This window comes from Falco cherrug, chromosome 2, assembly GCF_023634085.1.
Source record: "Falco cherrug isolate bFalChe1 chromosome 2, bFalChe1.pri, whole genome shotgun sequence".
NCBI classification, from domain to species: domain Eukaryota; kingdom Metazoa; phylum Chordata; class Aves; order Falconiformes; family Falconidae; genus Falco; species Falco cherrug.
The window spans coordinates 24,343,295-24,364,514 of NC_073698.1; the positions used below are offsets into that span (position 1 = coordinate 24,343,295).

The following is a 21,220-nucleotide window of genomic DNA, read 5'->3' on the forward strand; positions in this document are numbered from 1 at the left end:
GCGCCGGGGACGCGCCGGAAGCTGCGCAGCAGCCGGGCGGGCGGCGGCGTGGGCTGGGCTGCGCCTTGCGGTGCCGGCCGCCCCGGGGCGACGGCGGCACGTAACGGCCGGTGCCCAGCGGTGCGGGCCGCGCTGGGAGGCCGCCGAGGGAGCCCGGGCCTGGGGCTGCGTGTGCCTCGCGCGGCGCCGGGGACCGGGAGCGGCGGCGCGGCGGCAGCAGCTAGCAGGTGAGAGCGGGGCCCGGCAGGCCGGGCGGCGGGAGGGGCGGCCGCGGCGCTCGGCGGGGTGCTTGGAGCCCTCCGGCGGGGGGCGGGGTGCCCGTTCCGCGGCGGAGCGGGGCCCCTGCGGGTTCCGAATGCCGACTGAGTATTTCATGTCAGTAGCTGCGCGGCTGAGGCGTGCGGTCCCTCCGCTCGGGTGGCGCTGGCCGGGAGCGCCGTGCGATGGAAGGCGCGCTCGCTGAGGCACGGGTGCACGCATATGTGCAGACGTGCACCGAGCACAGGCTTCTATAGTCTTAACATAGGTAGCTGTGGATGGCTCTGGCTGCGGGCTGAGGGCTCAGGCGGCCGTTTCCCCGCGGGTGTACGCGGCAGCCCAGCGCCCTCGGGGGCGGGGGGCACCAGGCGGGGACCCCTGGGTGGGAGCTGGCCCCCCTGCGCCAGGTCCCTTCCTGAAATCCTCCATCTCATAGCTGAGGCTGTAATACGCTACGCTAGTTCAGGCTTTGTTTGCCCCACACTGCTCACTGTTTTTTTTCCGGAAGGACGGAATGATTTGTCAACGAAACGGGTAGTCCCTGTCCCTTGTCATACACGTATTAAATATGAAAAGGTTTAAGAGAAGACTGACTGTAGAAGAAACTTTTAGAACAGCAGAGTAACAAACGTTGTGAGCATCAGTTTTATCCTGGTTCGCCTTAGGTTGGGTTAGGCATCTTGCAGGGAAGAAATTTGTGTTTGCCTCCACATAAAGAGATTTGCAGTTATGCACAGCAGTTACAGGCTGCCCAGTAGAGAGAGTTACCTTGTAACAGCAGTGATGTCTTGTTATAGTTGCACTTAATGGAGCACATTTTGTAGCCAAAATTGTAATTTTTTTTTTCTGTGACTTGAATTTTTATGGTTATGACCTCAGATACAGAAAAACGTTCATAGTCTAATTTCTTCTTGTATAAAGAATGGAGAGGTGACTAATAATGCAATGGATATTTTCCTTTTGTTTGTTTCTTTTCATCTTTTCAATATCCCCTTGATGAAGGAAAGAAGACTTGTAAGATGATTTACAAGAAGGCCAGTTTTAAGTGTTCTTTTTAGTCTTTGAACAAAGGGGAGATGTTCTTTTCACTGTAATGTAGTCAGTGTTTTGTCACCTGCTTGCTACAGTTTGTAACTGATTTTTATTTATAAGGTACTGTTTCACAAGGTACAGCTTACTATTATGAAAAGGTCCAGGTCCCTTTTACCACAGCATCATGCAATGGTTTAGGCTGGAAGGGACTTTTAAATCTAATGAAGTCTAACCGCCCTGCTGTGGGCTGGGACAACTTCCACTACATCAGGTTGCTCAAAGTCGTGTCCAGTGTGGCCTTGAACATTCCCAGTGATGGGGCATCCACAACTTCCATGGCCAACTTGCCCCAGTGTCTACAGAATTTCTTCCTTACCTCCAGTATAAATCTACCCTCTTAATATTTAAAACAGTTGCACCTTGTCCTGTCACTACAGGCCCTGGTAAAAGGTCTCTCCATCTTTCTTATAAGCCCCCTTTATGTATTGAAAGGCCACAGTAAGGTCTGCCTGGAGCTTTCTCTCCTCCAGGCTGAACAACCCCTACTTTCTCAGCTTTTCTCCATACGAGAATTGCTCCATCCCTCCGAACATTTTTGTGGCCCTCCTCTGGACCTGCTCCAACAGGTCCATGTCTTTCCTGTGCCGAGGACTCCAGGTGGGGTCTCACCTGAGCAGAGTAGAGGGGTGGAATCACCTCCCCTGATCTGGTAGCCACGCTTCTTTTGATGCAGCCCAGGGTCGGACGGGCTGTCTGGCCTGCAAGCATACATTATTGGCTCATTTCCAGTTTTTCATCCACCAACACCCCCAAGTCCTTTTCTGCAGGGCTGCTCTCAATCCCTTCATCTCCCAGCCTGTATTGATACTGAGGGTTGCCCTGACCCCGGTGCAGGACATTGCACTTGGCCTTGTTAAGCCTCATGAGGTTCGCTTTGGCCCACCTCTCTAGCCTGTCAGAGTCCCTCTGGATGGCATCTCTTCCCTATAGCATATCAACTGCATCACTCGGCTTGGTGTCATCCACAAACTTGTGAGGTTGCACTCAGTCCTGCTCTCTATGTCATTGATCAAGATATTAAATAGTATTGGTCTAATACAGACCCCTGAGGGACGCCACTCATTACTGGTTTCTACTTGGGACATTGAACTCTTTGGATGTGGCCACGCGGCCAATTCCTTAGCCATCTAACAGTCCATCCATCAAACCCATATCTCTGCAGTCCTTCCCCTCTTCTGTCTTCTGCCCTGTCAGCTCTTTAGCTCATTGAACCTTCTCACAGGCCAATTTAACTTACTAGAATAGTAGAAAAACTTGTGCTTTACTGACGTTTCTGCTGGTTTGTGAGCTCATTTAGCTTGTGGAAAGTCTGATAAGGATGTGAGCTGTCAGAGAAGGTAGGGGGGAGAGAAAGAAGAGAAGAGAGACCTCCCTATTCTGCAGCAGTGAGCCATTAGATCAACTCCTCTACTCAAGGAAACGTAACAATAGCCTTAGTAATTTTATCAGGTCCATAGCATATTTTGCACTACATTTTTCAAGTATCCAGGATAAAAGAAGGAAAGTAGCATAAATGATTTTAAATGTGACTCTGTAAGCTTGAAAGCACGTTCCTGTGTGCTTTCCCATCTGTAATACGGATACTACACATTGCTACAATGGGTTGTTTCAGTACTTGATAAAGCAGTCTTTTAATTGTCTGTTTTTCTTGGCAGCTGTTGATCTGATGCCCAATTTTTGTACATTGTGCAAAGTTCACTAATAACTTGCTGTAATGTTACAAATACTACAAAGTACAGGCAGGCCACTTGGTACAACTCTGCCTATCTAGTACTGGCAGATCAGTTTTATTTGCTTGTTGTGTTTATGTCCTTGAAATAAAAGGACAATTAATACTTTTTAAATGTTCATTATATTCAAAAGTGCAATAAAAGTCTTTACGCCAGTACTATAGTACTATTGCTGGGTGATAATAGTTGAGGGAGGTATCGTACATCTCAGAACAGTATTTAAATGATAAAAAGAAGAGCAGAAGTAACAGAGAACATAACCAAAAAAAAAAATTGCTTTCCTTTTGAGAGGTATAATGGGGACCTGCAAAGAAATAAATACATTTTATAAAACGCAGGCATACTTAAAAAGGAATAACCTGCAGGTTGTTAGTGTTACTAACCTTTCAGTGTGTGTTGTATTTGTGCGGTGAGAAATTGCCTGGAGTTACAGTTGTGTGATCTATGTATTTTATTTACTCTGGACAGCTGAGACTGCTTCGGGCCAAGGAACTGAGTAAAAGTCCCCTGAACAAGTTAGAGGCATTTTTTTTTACTAGCTATAGAATGGAGGGTAAAGTTTTTCAGTGTTTTAGTGTGGTTGGTATCTGCACAAATTGTATAAAAAAACTCAAGGTCCTCGCTTGACTATTATACGGTAAGAGAGTTGAGTCGCAGTGTAATAGTACTATTGCCACTGCATGAAAAATTGGGGAGCTTGGCTTTCCTTTATAGTCCAACAAGCTTGTATACTTTAAGCTAATTCATTAATTTTTACCTTGAGTGAGTCTGGGACCATGGTGTTTCTTGCACATCTTCCAACTCTACTTGGAAAACTAAGAATGCGCTCTAAGGCATGTGGGTTGATGTTTTTATGTTCTTACCTTCCATTACGGCCATTAGTTTTATGAGTCAGGGTATCTTTGTACGCTGCAGCATGGTAATGCTGAATGCATTGAACGTGTCCTTATCATCTCATTTTGACTTTCTCTTTAGTTGCCATTAGAGATTGATTTGAAATGAGTTGTTAAATTTTTCCTAGTGCTCTTTTTTTTATTCATGTTCTGTTGGATTTTAGCATTCTGTTCAGTTCTATAGGGTCAATCCTTGCCCAGTATTATAAACAGTTTGGGTTGAACTGGTATTTACACAGGTCTCCAAGAATATCTTGGGAAATTTCTTTTTTTGAAAGGAAGTATGATCTGAGTTAGTGCTATAGTGTAAGAAAGGGTTGAAAGGACATCATGGTGTGGGAGAGGATGTTGTTCAGTGAAAGTGATGAAAAGGGAACAGTCATGGCTGAAAGATATTACATTGATGACTTCACAATTCAACTTGCCTTAATTATGTCCTACATCTTAGAGAGATGTATTTATTCTAGTTAGTTCCATTTGAAGTCAGCAGGAGCAGAACTGGATCCCTGTAGTTCTAAATCTCTGTTTTTCTGGTTGATTCAGGGTGTAGTTAGCCTCAGTGCCAGTGAAGGAGTGGACTTAGGGATATGCCTTCTGACGTGCATCTGGTTCTTACTGAAGTTGTCCTCCATAAATGTGTCTCTGTGCATGTGTGATATGTGAGAAAGGCAAAATTTCCCCCTGAATTTGAGAAATCATTTGAAATAGAATGTTCAATGTCACTTGTAAAATATGCAATGGAGTTATAGAGCAATGGTAACTGTGGAAGAGCTTTAGTTTGCTAGGAAGTCTGTAACCCTGTTAAAATGACATTAGAGGTTTCAAAAAAGTGGCAGTAGCAGCAGGATGCCCTTCTGTAGTTAAAAATTGCAATGTTTGCAGGATAAACTTTTAATAGTTTATTATGCAATGAATTCACTGTTTTGAAAGATGCAACAGTGGGTTGGTTGTTTTTTTTTTTTTTTTTTAATGTTCCTCAGCAGCCATCTATAACTGTATGGGATCTTATTGTAGCCATTTTTAAACAAGTTCTTTCTTTGAGGCTTAGGTGCAGTAAGCTGAGATGCTCAGGCAAAACACTGATGTTTCTGTAAAGCATAATGCACTTGGAAAATATGCGAGACCTTGTAGAAAGCAATGCATAGATAAGCTTGCAAATTCAAGGCCTAAAGCTGTTAAATCTATTAGGTGACTTAAAGTTTTGAGTTCATAATCTGCGCTAGAAAGTAAATATTTTCAGTGAAGAAAATACTCTTCTGAATCCATTTTCACAGAATGTGCAGGCTGCATTATTGTTGGTGTATTTTTTTCCCACAAAATTTATCTAATTTTTCTTTAATTGTTTTATTCACTTCTTATTTTTCAGGAGTCTTTGAAAAATCCTTAGTGGTCATGACATTGTTACAAGTGACATAAATTAGCCAGTGGCTCAGAATGATGGATACCCAGAAGACTACAAATGGTTTGCAAGTGATTGGAGAAGGGACTGGTATAGGGAAATCGACACTCCACATGGTGGGGTATTTGGGAAAAGTCAGTTGAAACTTGTTTTACATGTGTGCAAAGTTCATATTTTTCTCTGCTTTGAGAGATTTTTAATTGGTCTTAATTTTACCAAAAAAATTCTCAAAATTATTTTCCACGGAAATCTATAACAATGGCGAAAGATTAAGATTATTCTAAGTAAATCTGTGCCTATGATTTTTTAATGGCACTATTTTTATGACTGTTTGCATTCCTGTGAAAACTGATTTGTCTTTCAAAGATCTGAGCTTGTGTTCCCTGGCGATAAGTATCCTGTGGTTCAGTTCAAGTAGAACGAAAAGTTGCTTAATTGTGTTGTTAAAGATACCTTATTAAATATTTGAATATTAAAATCAAAATATAAATTTATTTAGAACACTAGCATACAAAAATATATCCTATAAATATTTAAAAAATCTAGTTTACTCTTTAAAATTCTATTAGGTATTATACTTAGAAGTTGCACGCTGGTTTTCTGTCTTGGTATATATGTATGTCTTACGTTGGGATAATACATGAAATACATAAATTTATGCTGCTTTTTAAAAAAAAAATTTTTTTTTTAGAATTGTAATCCTGTGGAAACAACTGCATGTGAGTATTGTCCAGCCTGCAAAGAGAAGGGCCAGATCCAAGTTTTACGGACTTACCGCATTAATTTTCAAGAGTCCATTCTTCTTTGTGAAAATCCTCAGGTATTACACTAACGGTTTTGTTTGTTTGTGCAGAGGCCTTTACCTTCAGCAGTTACACCTCTTTTAAGTTTAAGATTGTTGTTGGTGAGCAGATTGTTGAAACTGGACCCTTTTGAGTCCATATGCTGGATGATGTTTGCCTGTGTACAGACAAAAACGTAACTAACCTGTGTAAATGCACTGTTTAGGCATAGCTAGCTACCCTGAAGAATTAAAAAGAGTAGATAAGAATGAACAGAGTTTCCCTTATGCAACAAGGGAACACAAATGATACTAAATAAATCTGTGTACGCATCAGAATAGTAAGGTGAAAATTTGATAATCCAGGTAACTAAAACATGACTCTTGCAGATGTGAGTCTCCTATTTTCCCTTCTTTATGTCTGGGTAATGTGAATAGGTTTGTTGTTATAATTGCAGTGGGGGTTTTTTTTCTTTTTTTTTTTTTTTTTCCTTTTTTCCCCTTTTAAGTTTTAACTTTACTTGGATTTCTGTGCTGCTTAATGTTTGAGTTGTGGTTTTGCTGTCTCTCCCTTCTTCACTGCTCCGTGTACATGGGGAGGGTGTAGCAATCTCATATGGACTGGTGCCCTTGTAGAGACTAGGCCTTGTGGGTCTCCGAGTTGCTTTTCCCATCCTTCCCTGCTTTTAAATAATCATAGTATTGTTCTGGAGATTGGTAATAGTGATTTGACTATATTCTGGTTGCAGACTAGCCACATATATATAAAAGACCCTGCCAACACCTGGTCTGTGTTGGGCTAGCCTGAAAGATATCCTGCCAGTTTTGGCGCCAGTGGTGTCTCAGGCACCTGATGATAATGCCAAATCCGTAGCCTAGAGGAATGGATTTAGCAAAATAAGAGAAGAGGGCTCTCCTTAGTAAAATTAGGTGGTTTTCAAGGGTTGGAAGCCTTTACTGGAGAAGTAGTGTTGATGATCACTACTGATATATTTACTTCACAATTGCTTATAAGACAGGAGTTGGAAAAAACAGTCTTCCTGTCATACATATGTTGAATTTATGTGTTTATTTCATTAAAATATCACTTTCCAGAAGTCTTACATTCCATTTTAAGAGTATGGTATATACATTTTTAGCTCCTGTACACCTGAAATTGCTATGTAGATCTCACTGTAACTTTCTTTCTTTCCTTTAGTGTATCTATCCACTTGGCTATAAACCATTAAACAGCATAATTATTTCTGCTGGTTCAGAAAATCATCAAGTTCCATCTGTCCATAAGAAAAGGAAATTGTGTGATGTCAGTGACTGTTCTCCTTCTGAATCACATCCAAAAAAATCAAGAACTAATACTGTGGTAACAGTTGAGCACACTAACAATACAGACCCTGTTGTCAGATGTTATCAGAATAGTTTATGCATTCCCAAGTCAAGCCTACATGATGTATTACAAAATGACCAGCAAAAACCTAGTAACAATGTGGAGTCCCGCATGCAGAAGGCAGATCTTGAAAAAACTGCCAACACCAACAGCTATCAACAAAGTCCGCCTAGGACTTCTAGTCCCAAAACACAACTCTTGCCAAATTCTGAACTTTTCTCAACGTCTGAAATTTTGCTCAAAGATGATAAAGATTCTGCTAATAACACAGATTTATGTCTTCAGTGGAGAAACATACATAATCTTTGTTGGTTAGATTGTATTTTGTCGGCACTAGTACACTTAGAAACATTAAAATGTGCTCTAGCAGAGGAATATAATGATGAGAAATGTTTACTCCAGAAACTCTTAACAAACTATAATCAAGCAACTGTGCTTCTGAATACCTGTAAAAGAAGTAAAGTAGAAGGTGAGTAAATTTAGCTGCTGTTTCTTCATATTCAGAGTGATCTTACCTGCTACAGATATGTGGAATTTAGTACAGTGCACTTAAATATGCCTCCTTCTATTTCAGGATCACAAAAAAATGAGTTACAACCCATTACTGTGACTTTACAATGTGGAGTGCTTAATCTAGCAGAATCCTAGTAACCTTATACATTGTTTTTCTTGGGGCAAACAGGCACGCTTTGAAGGCATCAAACACTAAGCATCTCTTGATTTGTTTTTTTGGGTCATATCCCACACAGAGAATTTGCAAATTGATGATGTAATTGAGCCTTACCCTGTTTCCTTCCCCTCTATTGGTTAACATATTAAGATGCTGTTCTAATCTTAATCTTCAAAATAATTTCTCTTGTGTTTTATATCCTTTTATAAGTGGGCAGTTGCCTTGTCACACCAAAAATAGTAAAGCTGTGAACATATGTTCTCTTTTGGCTGCAGCTGCACTCGAAGGAATGCTTTCCCTGAGGTCTACAAGCTCTGGTGTGGGTGATAGTGCTTTCTAACATGTTTCAGTCAAAATTAGGCAAACGCATTAACCTGGTTCTGGAACCTTGTCTGGAAAGGGTTAGTGAGTGCTCACAAGTGCAGCTTAATAGGTTCAAGGACTGTAACTTCCAGGCACTGGGGCAGTGATGAGCAGCTGGGGGCAACCTTCCAGGCAGCACAACTGGAGTCAGAGGAGGATGTGACACTGTAATCTACTAGTACGGCCTTTGATCATTTTCTGTGCTGTGGACTCAGTTTAAGAATCTTAAACTAAGACGTGTTTTTCTTAGTTCTCTTGACCTGGCCTGTTGGTGTCGTAAGTCTGAACTTCTAAGTCATCATCTGTTAGAGAATTAATACAGATCTCTGGTTAGCCGGTATGTTTCATGATTTATTTTTTTTCAACAGACATTCCAGGGAAAGTTTGTGGTTGAATATATATAGACTATAGTCCAAGAACAGCATCAGATAACTTGAAGAAATTAATATCTTTTCTGGGAAAAACAATAGGTGTATCAAAAATTGTTTAATCCACCTTGTGGCAGAGAAGACATACTATTTTTTGGAGGGGAACAAAAAAAAAAAAATTCCCCAAAAGATTCTGAAGTAGTTCATGTAATCTGCTTGCCAGAAAGTCAGGCTGTTTGATTTTAGGTTTCCAGCCTATTACCTGGAAGCATTCTACCATCACAGAGCCTGTCTCAGATGTTTTTCTTTCTCCTCTGTTGTGCTGTATTTGCAAAGGAGCTCTGGTGTGCAAGAACCCTTAAATGGGGATATTGAGTGTTGGAATATAGTCTTGTTTGTGATAACTTAAACTTTTTCATTTCCAGGCATTGCTGCAAACCCAGTTAGTTTATTTGGGGAACAGTGGATAGGAGATTGGATGAAGAGTACTGTTGTGGAGAATAGGTGTAATGTTTACTCTGCCCATCTGTGTAGTTTTTCAGTATCTTTTACATACAGCTGTTCTTAAAAACAATCAAAAGCAATTGAGATGCAAGAAACTTTTTTACCTTTTTATATATAGATAGATTTTATAAGTATTAGTTTCAAGAGCTATTCTAAATCCTTCCTTTAATTTGTGTACGTTATGATCATGATTGTGTAGTAGAAGTTTTATTCTTGCTTGCATTTAAAGAATGCATTTGTGTAGAAACAACTAGTAAATTTAAAATACATAATAAGATACATAAAGCACACAAAGTATTTCTAAAACTATTTTAAAGGCTGACTTAGGAAATCAGTATTTAATCTGGAACAATACATTTAAATGTTTTGTTATGAATTGTATAACATCATTAGAAAGCATGTAAGCAAATTTTTGGACTCTTCATCTTAATGTTTACATTTTAAAATCCACTCTTAATCTCTGAATCTCCAGGGTTTGTAATGTCTGGTTACACTATCCTTAAATGTTGTTACTATCTAGCTGTTGGTACACGCTCTTAGCCATAATTTGTCAGGTTGAGTAATTACTGGTTAGCAGGCTGCAGCAAAATGTCGACAACTTGTGTAAATTCTTCTCTAATTTTCAAACCTGTGAATACCAAGCACTGGCTATTTTACCAACAGTTTTAAGCAAGTATGGATCAGTTTGAAAGGCACCGGTTTTCAGAGAATGAGTGCATGTTAGGGTATGTATGAGGCATGTTAGGGTTAGGCACGTGTATGAAAGGGTGGGGATGTTACACATAAATACACGAAGGCATATGTATTTTTTTCTTTAGATGTTCTTCCAAAAGCAGAATCTTACCTCAGTGAAATCAGAAACAGAATGTTTACACAGCTTCAGCCTCAGCTTAAGTGTGAATTGGGTAAGTAATTAGCATAGTATCGCAGTATTTACTTTCAGGAAACTCTACATGTAAAGCCTTGTATGTCAGTACATAAAAATAAGCATGTACAGATGCATACAAGACAGTTTGCAAATACATTTGTTTTTATTGGTGACATACATATACTTTACAGTGTGATCAGCTGGTTTGTCCCTTGACTGTTTTTGACTTTTTAGAGAGCATATTCTCATCTTTGTAACTATGCTGTAGTCATGAAATCATCATTGGTAACAACCTAATAACATGGATCAGTCCCTTTGCTGTGAGGATTAGAAGTACAGCCTTGAACAGATAACTGGAATGAAAATCATAGCACTAAGCTTATCTTCCTTTCTGAAGTACTGCAAGCTGATTTCAAATATTCAGTGGCTGTTTTTTCTGCCCCATCTTTGAAGGTATGAAGGAGAGCCCAGTGTTTGCGCTCCCTCTACTCTTACGACTGGATCAACAAGCTGAGAAACTATTCTTGCATTCTTTCTCATGGAAGTTTGAATGTTTATGTTGTGGCTACAAATACCAGGACCGGTGAGATTTTTATTTAAGTAGCTTCTATATAACTGTTCTACCTTACACTTTTAAAATTTGCATATAATAGTTGGCTTTCTTCAGATCTCCAGGTTTTGTACAGCTTAAGCTTGCTGGTGAAGTTTTACTTTTTTTAGGCTAGCATTGGCAAATAGTTTACTGCTATGTCATATATTAGGAAACCATGTTATCACTTAATTAAGAAAGAAATAATAGGTAACTGTGTGAGTCCCTGGTCATGGTCACTCTGATATTTTGCTGAGAGTATACATATTGTTGCAGTTCTAAAGAATATAGTCCTAGTACACTTTTGCTATTGAAGAATATCTGTAATATTCATTTGGATTACAAAAAATCAGATTCTCATACATATTTACCTATTTTCAAATAGTATTACAGGGAAGGAATTTCTTTAGAATTGGTTTAGTTCTCTGTAGCTGCAGGTACAAGCTAGTAATTTAGACTCCTTTTAGAGTCATCAGAAAAAGAGAGACACCTTCAGAAGACAGCTAGCATCATTTGAAAACACCTGTTTCCTTCCGCTATCTTAGGTTTATACAATAAAATTGTAGATCCCCAAGTGAGATGCGATTAATGCTGTTACGCTGCCAGCCGATGTGTAGGCCTGGTTAATAGGATGTGTTCAAGAGGCTTTGTTACATACTGTTTTTTCTTTAAAAGTTGAATAGCTTACGTTGAATATAAAGGAAGTCCTTTCTGGGGCTAATGAATGAATAAACTATGTTATTTCACTTTAATATCCCGTACATTGTATTTTCATACAATATAACCTCTGTGTAATCTCTGCTCTGAATGTACTGGTTTTTGAAAGCTAGACCTTGTATAACATGGATTCTGAGGTAATTTGTTACTGCTTCCTTCTCTCCTTGAGATTCTGTATTAGCTAGTAAATTACGTGGATCCTGGTACAAGCTCTATCTTATGCTGGAAAGGAAACAAAGGTAACATGCTAAGGGAGAAAGAGCAAATAATGTGAAACTGAAGGCCACAGAGCTGCTGAAAACAAATGATGACTGATACTGTTTGGCAGAACTGAATTCAGTGCTGACTTGGACGTGATGCAGTCACAGTGGAATTCACACAAATGGCATGAATATGAAGAGAATTTGGCTTTGGCATAATGTTTTAATAACTTTTTTTCTCCTGGCAAAGTGTGTATATTTATTGTTTTCTGATCAGCAACTAAACTTATTTTTTCTCTGTGTGTGTCCAGATGTAGGAAAACACTAACAACGTTCACAAATATAATTGCTGATTGGCATCCACTTAACGCTATTCATGTTGGACCATGTAATAACTGTGGTGATAGATCTCAAAGAAGACAGATGATTTTGGAAAAGTAAGTTTGCATATATGAACTTGAAAATAAAATACATAAAATTCTAAGACTTCAATTATTGAACGTATCACTTTCCAAACCAAACTATTATCTTGGGTTTACAGAGATGCTAAACTTTAGACTCTGATAAATACTCACTTTTAAAGATTCTAGATCGTTCTTAAATGCTGAAATGGCAAATAGTGTTTAATAAACATGAAACATAGAGCAGTGTTTAACATGCTGACCAGCACATGTGTTTGAGCCAGGTCAAAAATACCAAGTAGTAAATATAGACAACTGATATGCAGTGTCAGCCTTTTCACAACCCTTGCCATTGCTGGGTAAAACTGCTGTTTGATCATCTGTTTACTAGTTTGATTCGGGAACAATGTCCTTTCCTACTGTGGTTATGCCACAGCTGTCTCCTGGGTTTTTTCACCACTTCCCAATGACCAAAATCCCTTACGTGATGTTGGGTTTTTTCCCCTAATCTGTAACAAAATAGAATATCCAGTTGGAGCATTCTTATCCTGTGACTACTGTGCAATCTGAAGAGTCCAGTGTGAAAGCAGAATAGCAAAGGCGGAACCACATACTCTTTGAGCTGCCTTACTTTTTCATTAGGATCTTTTGCTACTGTTTCGTTTTAATAAACTGGTTCTTTATTGTTTCTTTATTAGAGTACCCTCAATATTAATGATACATTTTGTAGAAGGCTTGCCACTTAACAACCTGAAGAACTATTCATTTCAGTTTGAAGAAGACACCTACCAAATAACATGTGTTGTTCAGTACCAAACAGATAAGAAGCACTTCATAACCTGGTCTTTGAATCCGGATGGTAAGAAACATAAATTCTATTATAACACTTCATGAGTCTATATCAAATACTGTGTTATGGGTTACTGCAATAGTCTCAACAGTCCATCTTATAATATCAAGGATTTCTTCCGTCTGTATTATAAACTTCATATTAAAATTTTGTGAATAATTGTGGGAACTTTGTTGCTCAGGGTGAAGGCTTCAGTTTGGTGTAACTGATTTGTTCAGCAGCGTTCTGTCCTACACTGTACTCACTGGCAAAAGTTATTTGGGTAGAGTTTTTTCTCTTCATTACTTTGTAAAAGTTAAAAAATACTGTCTGAGCATGGCTGTGGGACAAATGATATTGGTTATTTTGAAGCCAGTTACTAATCCATTCTTGGCTGGTAGTGAGGGAACCTATGAAACTACCAGCATTAACTAAGTTTCTTTTCGTTTATGAACAGTACTGCACCTGAGGAGGCAGGGAGAGGCACAAATCCGTGTTAGAAATGTTACTAGTGGTGCGATGGTCATACCATTAGTGGGAACTCCATAATCAGTGAAGGTGAAAAGTTGGTGTTTTGATTCTCATGCTTTTGTAGAAAGAATGGAGTGCAGTCTTATCAAGCATTGGGACAACATGAAAATTGTCTAAATCATACTGCCAGAGTTTAAATATGAAGAGGGAGCCGCTGGGAAATGCCTAGTTGGGAATATCCTGTACCTCACAGATAATCTATTTTAAAATTCTTAAAGCTGTAAAATATTTGCTCATGATCTATGAACAATTTGCAGATGATGAGGCAGATTATTAAAAGGAACAGTTCCTTTTTAACTGCCTGCCTCCCAGCCAGGCAATGTAAAGGTCCACAAAGAAACTTAATTTGAGAGATGGTTCTTCCCTCAGGGCTGTGGGTTTTTTTCAGACAAGATGTCGGCATCATTAGCTCAGACAAAAAAAAACCCTTAGCTTTGTTTCTTTGGTTGATGTATTAATATTGCTGGAAATTCTGCTTGTGTTTGATTTTTTTACAGTGGAAATATCCTGGTTTTCTCTGATGTAATAAAGAATGGAGAAAAAAACTCTTTATTTTCTGCTTGTCAGGGGAATGGGTTAATAAAAATATTTGACAAGTATCTGAGGTAGTGACTTAAATTTTAAGTCTCTGAGTCTCTACACTGGTTGCTATTTGTTTTTCAGGAACTTGGCTTGAATGTGATGATTTAAAGGGGCCATATTGCAAGAGACATAAAAGATTTGAAGTTCCTGCTTCAGAGATTCATATTGTTATCTGGGAAAAGAAAACATTCCGTGTGCCAGAAAAACAGAATTCGCAATTCCAGAGTAAAAATATTGAAGATTTTCTTCCTAATAATGTACCGTCAAATTCCACAGCGTCACACTGTGGTTTTGGTAACACTGTAGACAAAATACTTGCAGAACATCACAAAGAAAATTCTGTGAGAACTCCAGATAAGAAACAGCAGCAGGCAGCTGAGGATGAAGGTATTGTTCATCATGGTTTAGAAAATCTGGCACATGATGATCTTGTAACACTGATGCTTGAAGAAATTCAAGTTGACTCAGAAGGTAAATTGTTGCTGAACGGACAGATGGTGGGAAATAACTCTGTTGTTGAAACAGTCACACTGCAACAGCAGGGATCAGCTTTTTCACCTAATGCTCCATGTACAGGAGAGTTTGCTGGAGCTAGTCTATCTATGAGCAATAACTGCATGTTATATGAAAATTCCAGCATTTGCTTACCTCTAGAAGAGTTGAACCCAGCAAATTCTACTCCTGTGCCCAAAATACATGACCCTGACCCACCTGACTCATTGCTTGCTCGAAGAACAGGCGACAGAACTGATTTACCTAACAGAGAACATGGATTAAATTCACAACTACAACTAAACAAGAAGTGTTCAACTGTAGAGAATACTACACAAGAATCACCCGACTTGAAAGATGCAAGCAAAATCATAGTTAATTCTCAGGTCACCAATTCTTCTGCTGCCAATAATTCCTTTCAGCCTTCCCGCAAAGATCAAAAAAGAGGATTTGTAGGAAGCTGGGTAAAGAAATTATTAAACAAGAATAATTCTTTTATGCCTTCAAGTGCCTCAGCTCTCAAGAATGAGAAAAGTTGCAAAACTCCCTCAATGCAAAAAATAAGTGAAGTGTGGTTGCCAGTCAAAGGAGCAAGTAACTTTGGTGGATTTCAAAGCAGAGGTACAAACAAATCAACTGAGATCCCGAATTCAGTGGTTCCTCAGAACAGTAATACTCATCCGTTATCAAATTTCAAAGGATTTTCTCAAAACACTTGTCTTCCAAGAGCAAGTCATACCACTCTTGAAGGTCCAGCTTGGAATAAGTTAGGAAGTACATTGGGTACCTCAGGTAAAGTCACTCAGTTCCATTCACCTAGCTTTAACTCTGGGAAGACAGAAGAGTCAGATAGTGACAAAACAAAAAAACTTCGCCTAAAACTGTTGAAAAAACTTAATGCTAAAAAGAAGAAGTTGGCTTCACTGGACAGGCTAGCAGTGGAACAGACGAAACAGGACAAACCTGTGAGTGGAGATGTAAGCACCCAACCACAGACTGAATCTCACAGTGACAGTGAATTATTGCAGAGCGTTTTAAGGGAACTGCAATATCAGATTGATGTTGCAGATAATGAATCTGAATTTAACGCAAACTCTGTATCAGGGTGCACTAGCCATAGTAACGGTGATGAAATACTGGCGGAATTACTGTCCTCTACTTCAACTGTTGCTTCCTTAGAAGCTCAAAAAAGTGAAGATGAATGTATGTATATGGAAATGGTGGACAGCAGTGTTGCAATGACAGTGTCTGGTGAGACCTGTGTGCCACTTGCAGCAATGACAAGCAAGGACCACAATTATTACAGTCCTGTAAAGGACAGTAATTCGGAACTTCATACAATAAGCAAACCCAGTGTGAAAAAACTTGCCTTTGAAAGTCCTACAAGGGAAGATATCCTTCAAGACCTGTTTTTCATTTCAGGACCAAGCTCAATGGCAGGTGACATAGATTTACCTCATTTTGATGAAACTCTGTTTGAAACTTGGTAAATATTCGGTTTCTTGGTTTTAAGTAATTTTCAATGTTATGTATATTTTGAAGCAAAGCACTATTATATTATATTTTCTAACTGATTTAATTGCACACTGGCTGTACTTGAACAATTTATATTTGTGGTATTTTATTTTCCTTAAAATTTTATTGTAGCAGACAAATAAGGTTTTAATGCATTTTATTTTTCTAAGAAGCAGTTATTTTAGCTGTCAGATATAATGATGATTTTAATTCAAAGCTCCTATGAGTCTTAACTTTTGCTGCTTTTAATGTGGAAAACTTACCCATATTCTACCAAGTTTGAGAAGTAATGAACTTCAGTAGTCTTGATGATGTGATGGTGTAAGAAGTATTATTTAAGTAGTAGTGATTTATTTTACAGGATCACCTAGCTCCTGAATTTAGTTTGTCTGATGTTAAAAAAAAAAAAAAAAAGGTACCTTCTGTGATCAGGGATGTATGTTTGCATCCTTTGATACAAAGATCATTTGCAACACTAAACTCAAGCCTGGTATTCTGTTAGAGACTCTGTTCTTTTTGGAATTACTGTTCTACAAGCTCACCCTGATGTATACACAACACCCCTCAGATCCAAGGAAGGGTGGATATAAGGTAGAAATTTTCCTATTTGAAGTTATGGCATATACTGAGTTTTGATCCTGAGTAACTGAAAATATAATTTGGTAGAATATTTTTCTGAGCCAGGTTATTTTATAAGTAAAATTAATAAGATTTGGGCCAGAGTTTGCAGCACTAAGAAAAAGTATCAGATGTGACTTTTAGTTATTAATAGCTGCAAATTCACTAATAAAAGAAAGGTTTCTAAGAATTAAAGTTAACTGTAAGTTAGCACCTATTACTGTTGTTACTCAATTTTTCATAACCAGAGCAGTGCACCCCATCCATATACGAGCATGCCAAGGAGAGGCAAGGTCAATAGAAGGAAAGTAATGGAAAATGTAGCAAGACAGCAATGAGTAAGCAGAGCAATTCACATCTTGGTGTTTCTGGTTTGTATAGCTTTTGTTTTGCTAGCTGTGAGTCTAGCTAGACACAGAGCTGAGGGTATTATATGCTAAATCAGATTAGCTGTACATTTTTCTTGCACTTGGAAATAACAAGGATTTTATCAGCAAGTCCTTGTTTCAGCCATTTTTAGAGGTGTTCTGCATTTTATCATTGTTTTAGAACCCAAGTCCAAACCATGAAGTCTTCAGTCTTAGTCTTCCAGGAGGTGCAATTGAACAGAACTGTTACTACAAGGCATTGACTGCAGATTTAAATGGTCTTGGGTTGCTTGAACCAGGTTCAAAAAGTTCGATAAACTGTCAGTAGCACTGAACTCACCTTGCCATGCTGTTTCTGATGCAATTATGTACCAGTTTATCGGACTGGCACTTCAGACAATGAAGGGTTTAATTCTTGAAATATAAGTCTATGTAAAGAACTTGAGCTCCCTTGTTTTAGATGTTGTAATTGGTAACGTTACAGCAGAGAACAAATCAATGGTTTCTGAATGTAGTGCCACTATACTGCTGGTGAAATGTTTGCCTGTTTGAACTCCCCTATTTTTAAAAAAAAAAAAAAGGTGACTAAAATTACAGTTTGATTTATCAGTGAATAAAACAGGTGCCTCTGCAAGACTTGAGAGGGGTAATAGGATATTTCTGCAGAGTTTTCCAACCAGTGGGTTCTATATATGCAAACCGCTAAAGCGCAGTGTGTCCTCCAACCTTGACTGCTTCTTGCAGAGGTTTCCCCAAGCAGTGGGGAGCTGTCTTCAAGTGTAGATACCATCTGTGACCGACTGGATTGCAGCTGCCTGCAGCTGTGAGGTGGAAACTCCTTCACCAGTGGCTCAGGGCATGACACACACAGGGGTGAGCAAAGCAGCAAGCCTGGGATTGGCGTGATGCAGAATGCGTAGGGCAACACGAAGAAGAGAAGATGAGCGAGTCCTGGTGGTAAGGCCTATAATAAGAGAGAGGACTATAATAAGCAGAGAAGGGGATGGGGGCACATCCACTATGCATATATGCCTAGAGAGAAGCAAGAATCTGGTCACCACTGGCAGCACCTCTGCAAACTGGTGTTAGGAGTCCTCTGTCTGCAGCCGTGTGGGATACAGCATGGGTATGTGTATGTATAGAAGCTGCGTAAGCAAATAAATAGTATTTGAGATTAAAGCAAGTCTGAAACTAAATCTCTTGGGTTGCAAGTTCTTTGCTGTCTGTTTTTTTCTGGAATAATTAACTAAAGATGATGCTGTGCAGGTTTGTCTGTTTCAGTAATTTTTTTACTGCCTCAGATCCTGTGCAAGTGAGAATTCAGCTGAGATTGGATGAAGACCCCATGACCAAAGAAACAGTTTGGAATTTGGTGGTTACTGGACTTCCTGTTTTGAGAATAGTTTTAAAATGCAACTTTTTAGTTGCCATAAAGAGAATACCAAGTGTTGTATTAGTTTTCTGTCCTTTAGAAATACACTAGGTGGGCATATAGCAAATACGATTAGTGAGCAAAAGTTAGTCACTGTATTTTGGAGGTTTTATCAGTGTTATAGGGTAAATTTCCAAAAGCCTTTTGGAAAGGCTTCGAGCAGTTCAAGGCATTGTATTTTACACGTTCTTCACTTCTTGCATCACGTGATCTTGTCAGTCTGTGTCTTCTGATTGGGGAAAGGCACAATTGTGGCACTACCAGATTTACAGCTTGTAGGTCAGAATCAGCTCTGTGGTGGAGGTAGCACTGATTCAGATCTTACTGCTTCATATGTTCAAACACTTTTAATCAAAGTACAGGGGTGGAAAAAGGGCCGCCTTCTCACATCCTGCCTACAATAAACCAGCCCATCTGCAAGGGAGCTGCCTGCATGGATTTTTAGCTGTGTACCTGCTGGAGCACTCCTAAAAATTCATTGTGGTGCTGATTATAAATCTGATTTTGATCTTGATGTTTTTCATGGGTGGCTGTTGCCAGCATTGGTTTCTGCTTTAAATAACTATTCCCTTTCTGACAGTGTATCAATGGGAGTGATCATGTCTTGTCTGTGTTCCTCTTGCAAACCTAAACAGCTGCTGTTCTCCATGTGAGCCCCTTTGTGCTCAGAGCAGAGCATGTTAACCTTCCAAGCAGATTATGCAGCTCAAAGTGTGCACTGTGATTTAAAGTCCACCAGGATTCAGTCTCGGAGTGGAAGAGCTTACAGTCTAAGTATAGATCTGAGGCAGTGTGCAGACGGAGCAAGAGAGAGAGTAAGGTTAACAGGATTACAAGGCTGATGAAGTTTGCAGCATGCTTAGTTTTGCACTGCTATGCACAAACACAGTGTGGTTGTGTACAAGGGAGATGCTGAAGCAGCACAGCACAGGAGAACGCGGCGGAGCCACGGGACTCACGAAGGAGAGCAAGTGCTGGGGAAGGAGCATAAGGCATCCCCTACCTGTTGGGGGCCAGGTGCCTCCAGCTTATGTTTTCTAGAGAGGCCGAAGAAATAAACCCTCGTGAGATATTTCTCCCTGGACATGGGTCTGTATTACTCTTTTATGCAAATGACCATCTACAGGGGCTTCTATAATGCCCAAGGCAGGGTTTGGGCTAGCTGTAATCTTGTCCCCGGATTTCCAGTTTAGAAACAGGGCAAGTAGGCAGGATGTTAAAATAACCCATGAGCCATAAGGGTTGGCAATACACTGGAAACCTGCCGTGGATGTACCTGGCAAGGAAGCATCTCCCCTTGCCTCTCCAGCAAAATGGAACTTTGGTCCTGGCAGCTGGTCCTGGTGCAGAACCTTCCAACGCAAATGCTAGATGGAGAGCTGAAGCAGAGAGCCCCAAATTATTTTATATCCTTCTGTTAGTGGACTTTGTGTTCAACCACTTTGGCTCAAAGAGAAGATGGCGCATAATTTTTCTGTATGAAATATGTACTTGAGCCTTTAAATGGTGTTTTACAGTTCTCCCATGCTGTAACTCTACCTTTTTCTGTAGGTTGTTTCATTTTTCTGTATCCATGTCTTTGCTGCCTGGCTTTTTCTGTTGGTGTAGCAGAGGGAGAGACTGAAGTCATGGGGAAAGCTGGGAGAAGTTGTGCATCTGGATTTTCTAAGACACCATTTTAAACTATTTCAGTGAGCATCCGGCTCGCTTTTTTTCTTCTCTCTGACTTGGAGCCTCTCTTTGCTAGGGAAAGATGAAGTTTTTAAGTGCTTTGTGCTGCAGCCCTGCAGACGTGACTGTGACCTGGCGTTCCCCGCGGCCAGCACCCCAGCGGGTCCCGCACAAGCCACCAAACGCTCTTCCACGCCTATGGCCGCTCGGGGACAAGCGGTGACAGTGCTCCCACTCGGGCCCGTACTGTTCCGAAGGTTTTGTCCCAAGTTTTCTGATGACGTTCAGACCGTGTCAGGTGAGACTCGGTTGTCCCCCCCGAGGCCGTCCTTCCGGGCAGACGGGGTGAAAGTGTTTGCGAAGGGAAAGCGTGTGCGGGGCGGGGAAGCATCAGCACCCAGCCCCGCCGCGGACCCGCCAGCCTCAGCTCGGTCGGTTGTTGCCTTCTCCCGCGGGGGCTGTCCCGTTCCTCCCCCACGCCGTGCAGAGCCGTTCCGTCCAACGGCCGCTGGCGCGTTTTCAAGGCGGAACCGGGAAAACCAAAAGCCGCGGTGACGTAGGGAAAGAAAATACATGCTGTTTCCGCCCGGTTTCGAACCGGGGACCTTTCGCGTGTTAGGCGAACGTGATAACCACTACACTACGGAAACTTCCGCTAGACTTCTATTTTTCTGCAGCGCCCCTTGACCGGGCGCAGGGAGCATGGCGGCGCGCAACAGAGCGGCACCCCAGCCGCCGCGCCGGCAGCAGCCACTGACACTCCTCCCGGCGGCGGACGAGGCCCTGGGGCTCAACGAGGGACTCAGGCAAAAAATAATACGACCCCGCCGCTGCGAAACCGGCCTCGCAGCGGAGAAAAAAAGACCCCAGCACCTGAAAAGTGGTGCTTTGCGTCCCTGGGTGGGCTCGAACCACCAACCTTTCGGTTAACAGCCGAACGCGCTAACCGATTGCGCCACAGAGAC

At 40.6% G+C, this 21,220-nt stretch overlaps 1 protein-coding gene and 2 non-coding genes across 5 annotated transcripts; 1 reads left to right on the plus strand and 2 right to left on the minus strand.

The window, feature by feature from the left end:
- The first annotated feature begins 62 nt into the window (after positions 1–62).
- Positions 63–18,348, plus strand: USPL1 (ubiquitin specific peptidase like 1). 3 transcript variants are annotated; one of them, XM_055702847.1, is made up of 9 exons: positions 63–227; positions 5,340–5,506; positions 6,064–6,192; positions 7,352–8,006; positions 10,261–10,347; positions 10,764–10,893; positions 12,128–12,253; positions 12,916–13,076; positions 14,241–18,348. In XM_055702847.1, exons 2-9 carry the CDS (start codon positions 5,408–5,410, stop codon positions 16,139–16,141), a joined length of 3,288 nt encoding a protein of 1,095 aa, XP_055558822.1. In that variant the 5' UTR covers positions 63–227; positions 5,340–5,407; the 3' UTR covers positions 16,142–18,348. The 3 variants fall into 3 exon arrangements, with proteins under 3 accessions (XP_055558822.1, XP_005446527.1, XP_014141582.1); XM_005446470.4 differs by lacking the exon at positions 63–227 and having other exon boundaries at positions 265–5,506; XM_014286107.3 differs by lacking the exon at positions 63–227 and having other exon boundaries at positions 268–5,435.
- Positions 18,349–20,832: 2,484 nt separating this feature from the next.
- TRNAV-AAC (transfer RNA valine (anticodon AAC)) lies at positions 20,833–20,905 on the minus strand. The gene has a single exon. It is a non-coding gene; the product is annotated as a tRNA-Val (tRNA).
- A 241-nt stretch (positions 20,906–21,146) lies between these two features.
- On the minus strand, positions 21,147–21,220 carry TRNAN-GUU (transfer RNA asparagine (anticodon GUU)). Its single transcript has one exon. It is a non-coding gene; the product is annotated as a tRNA-Asn (tRNA).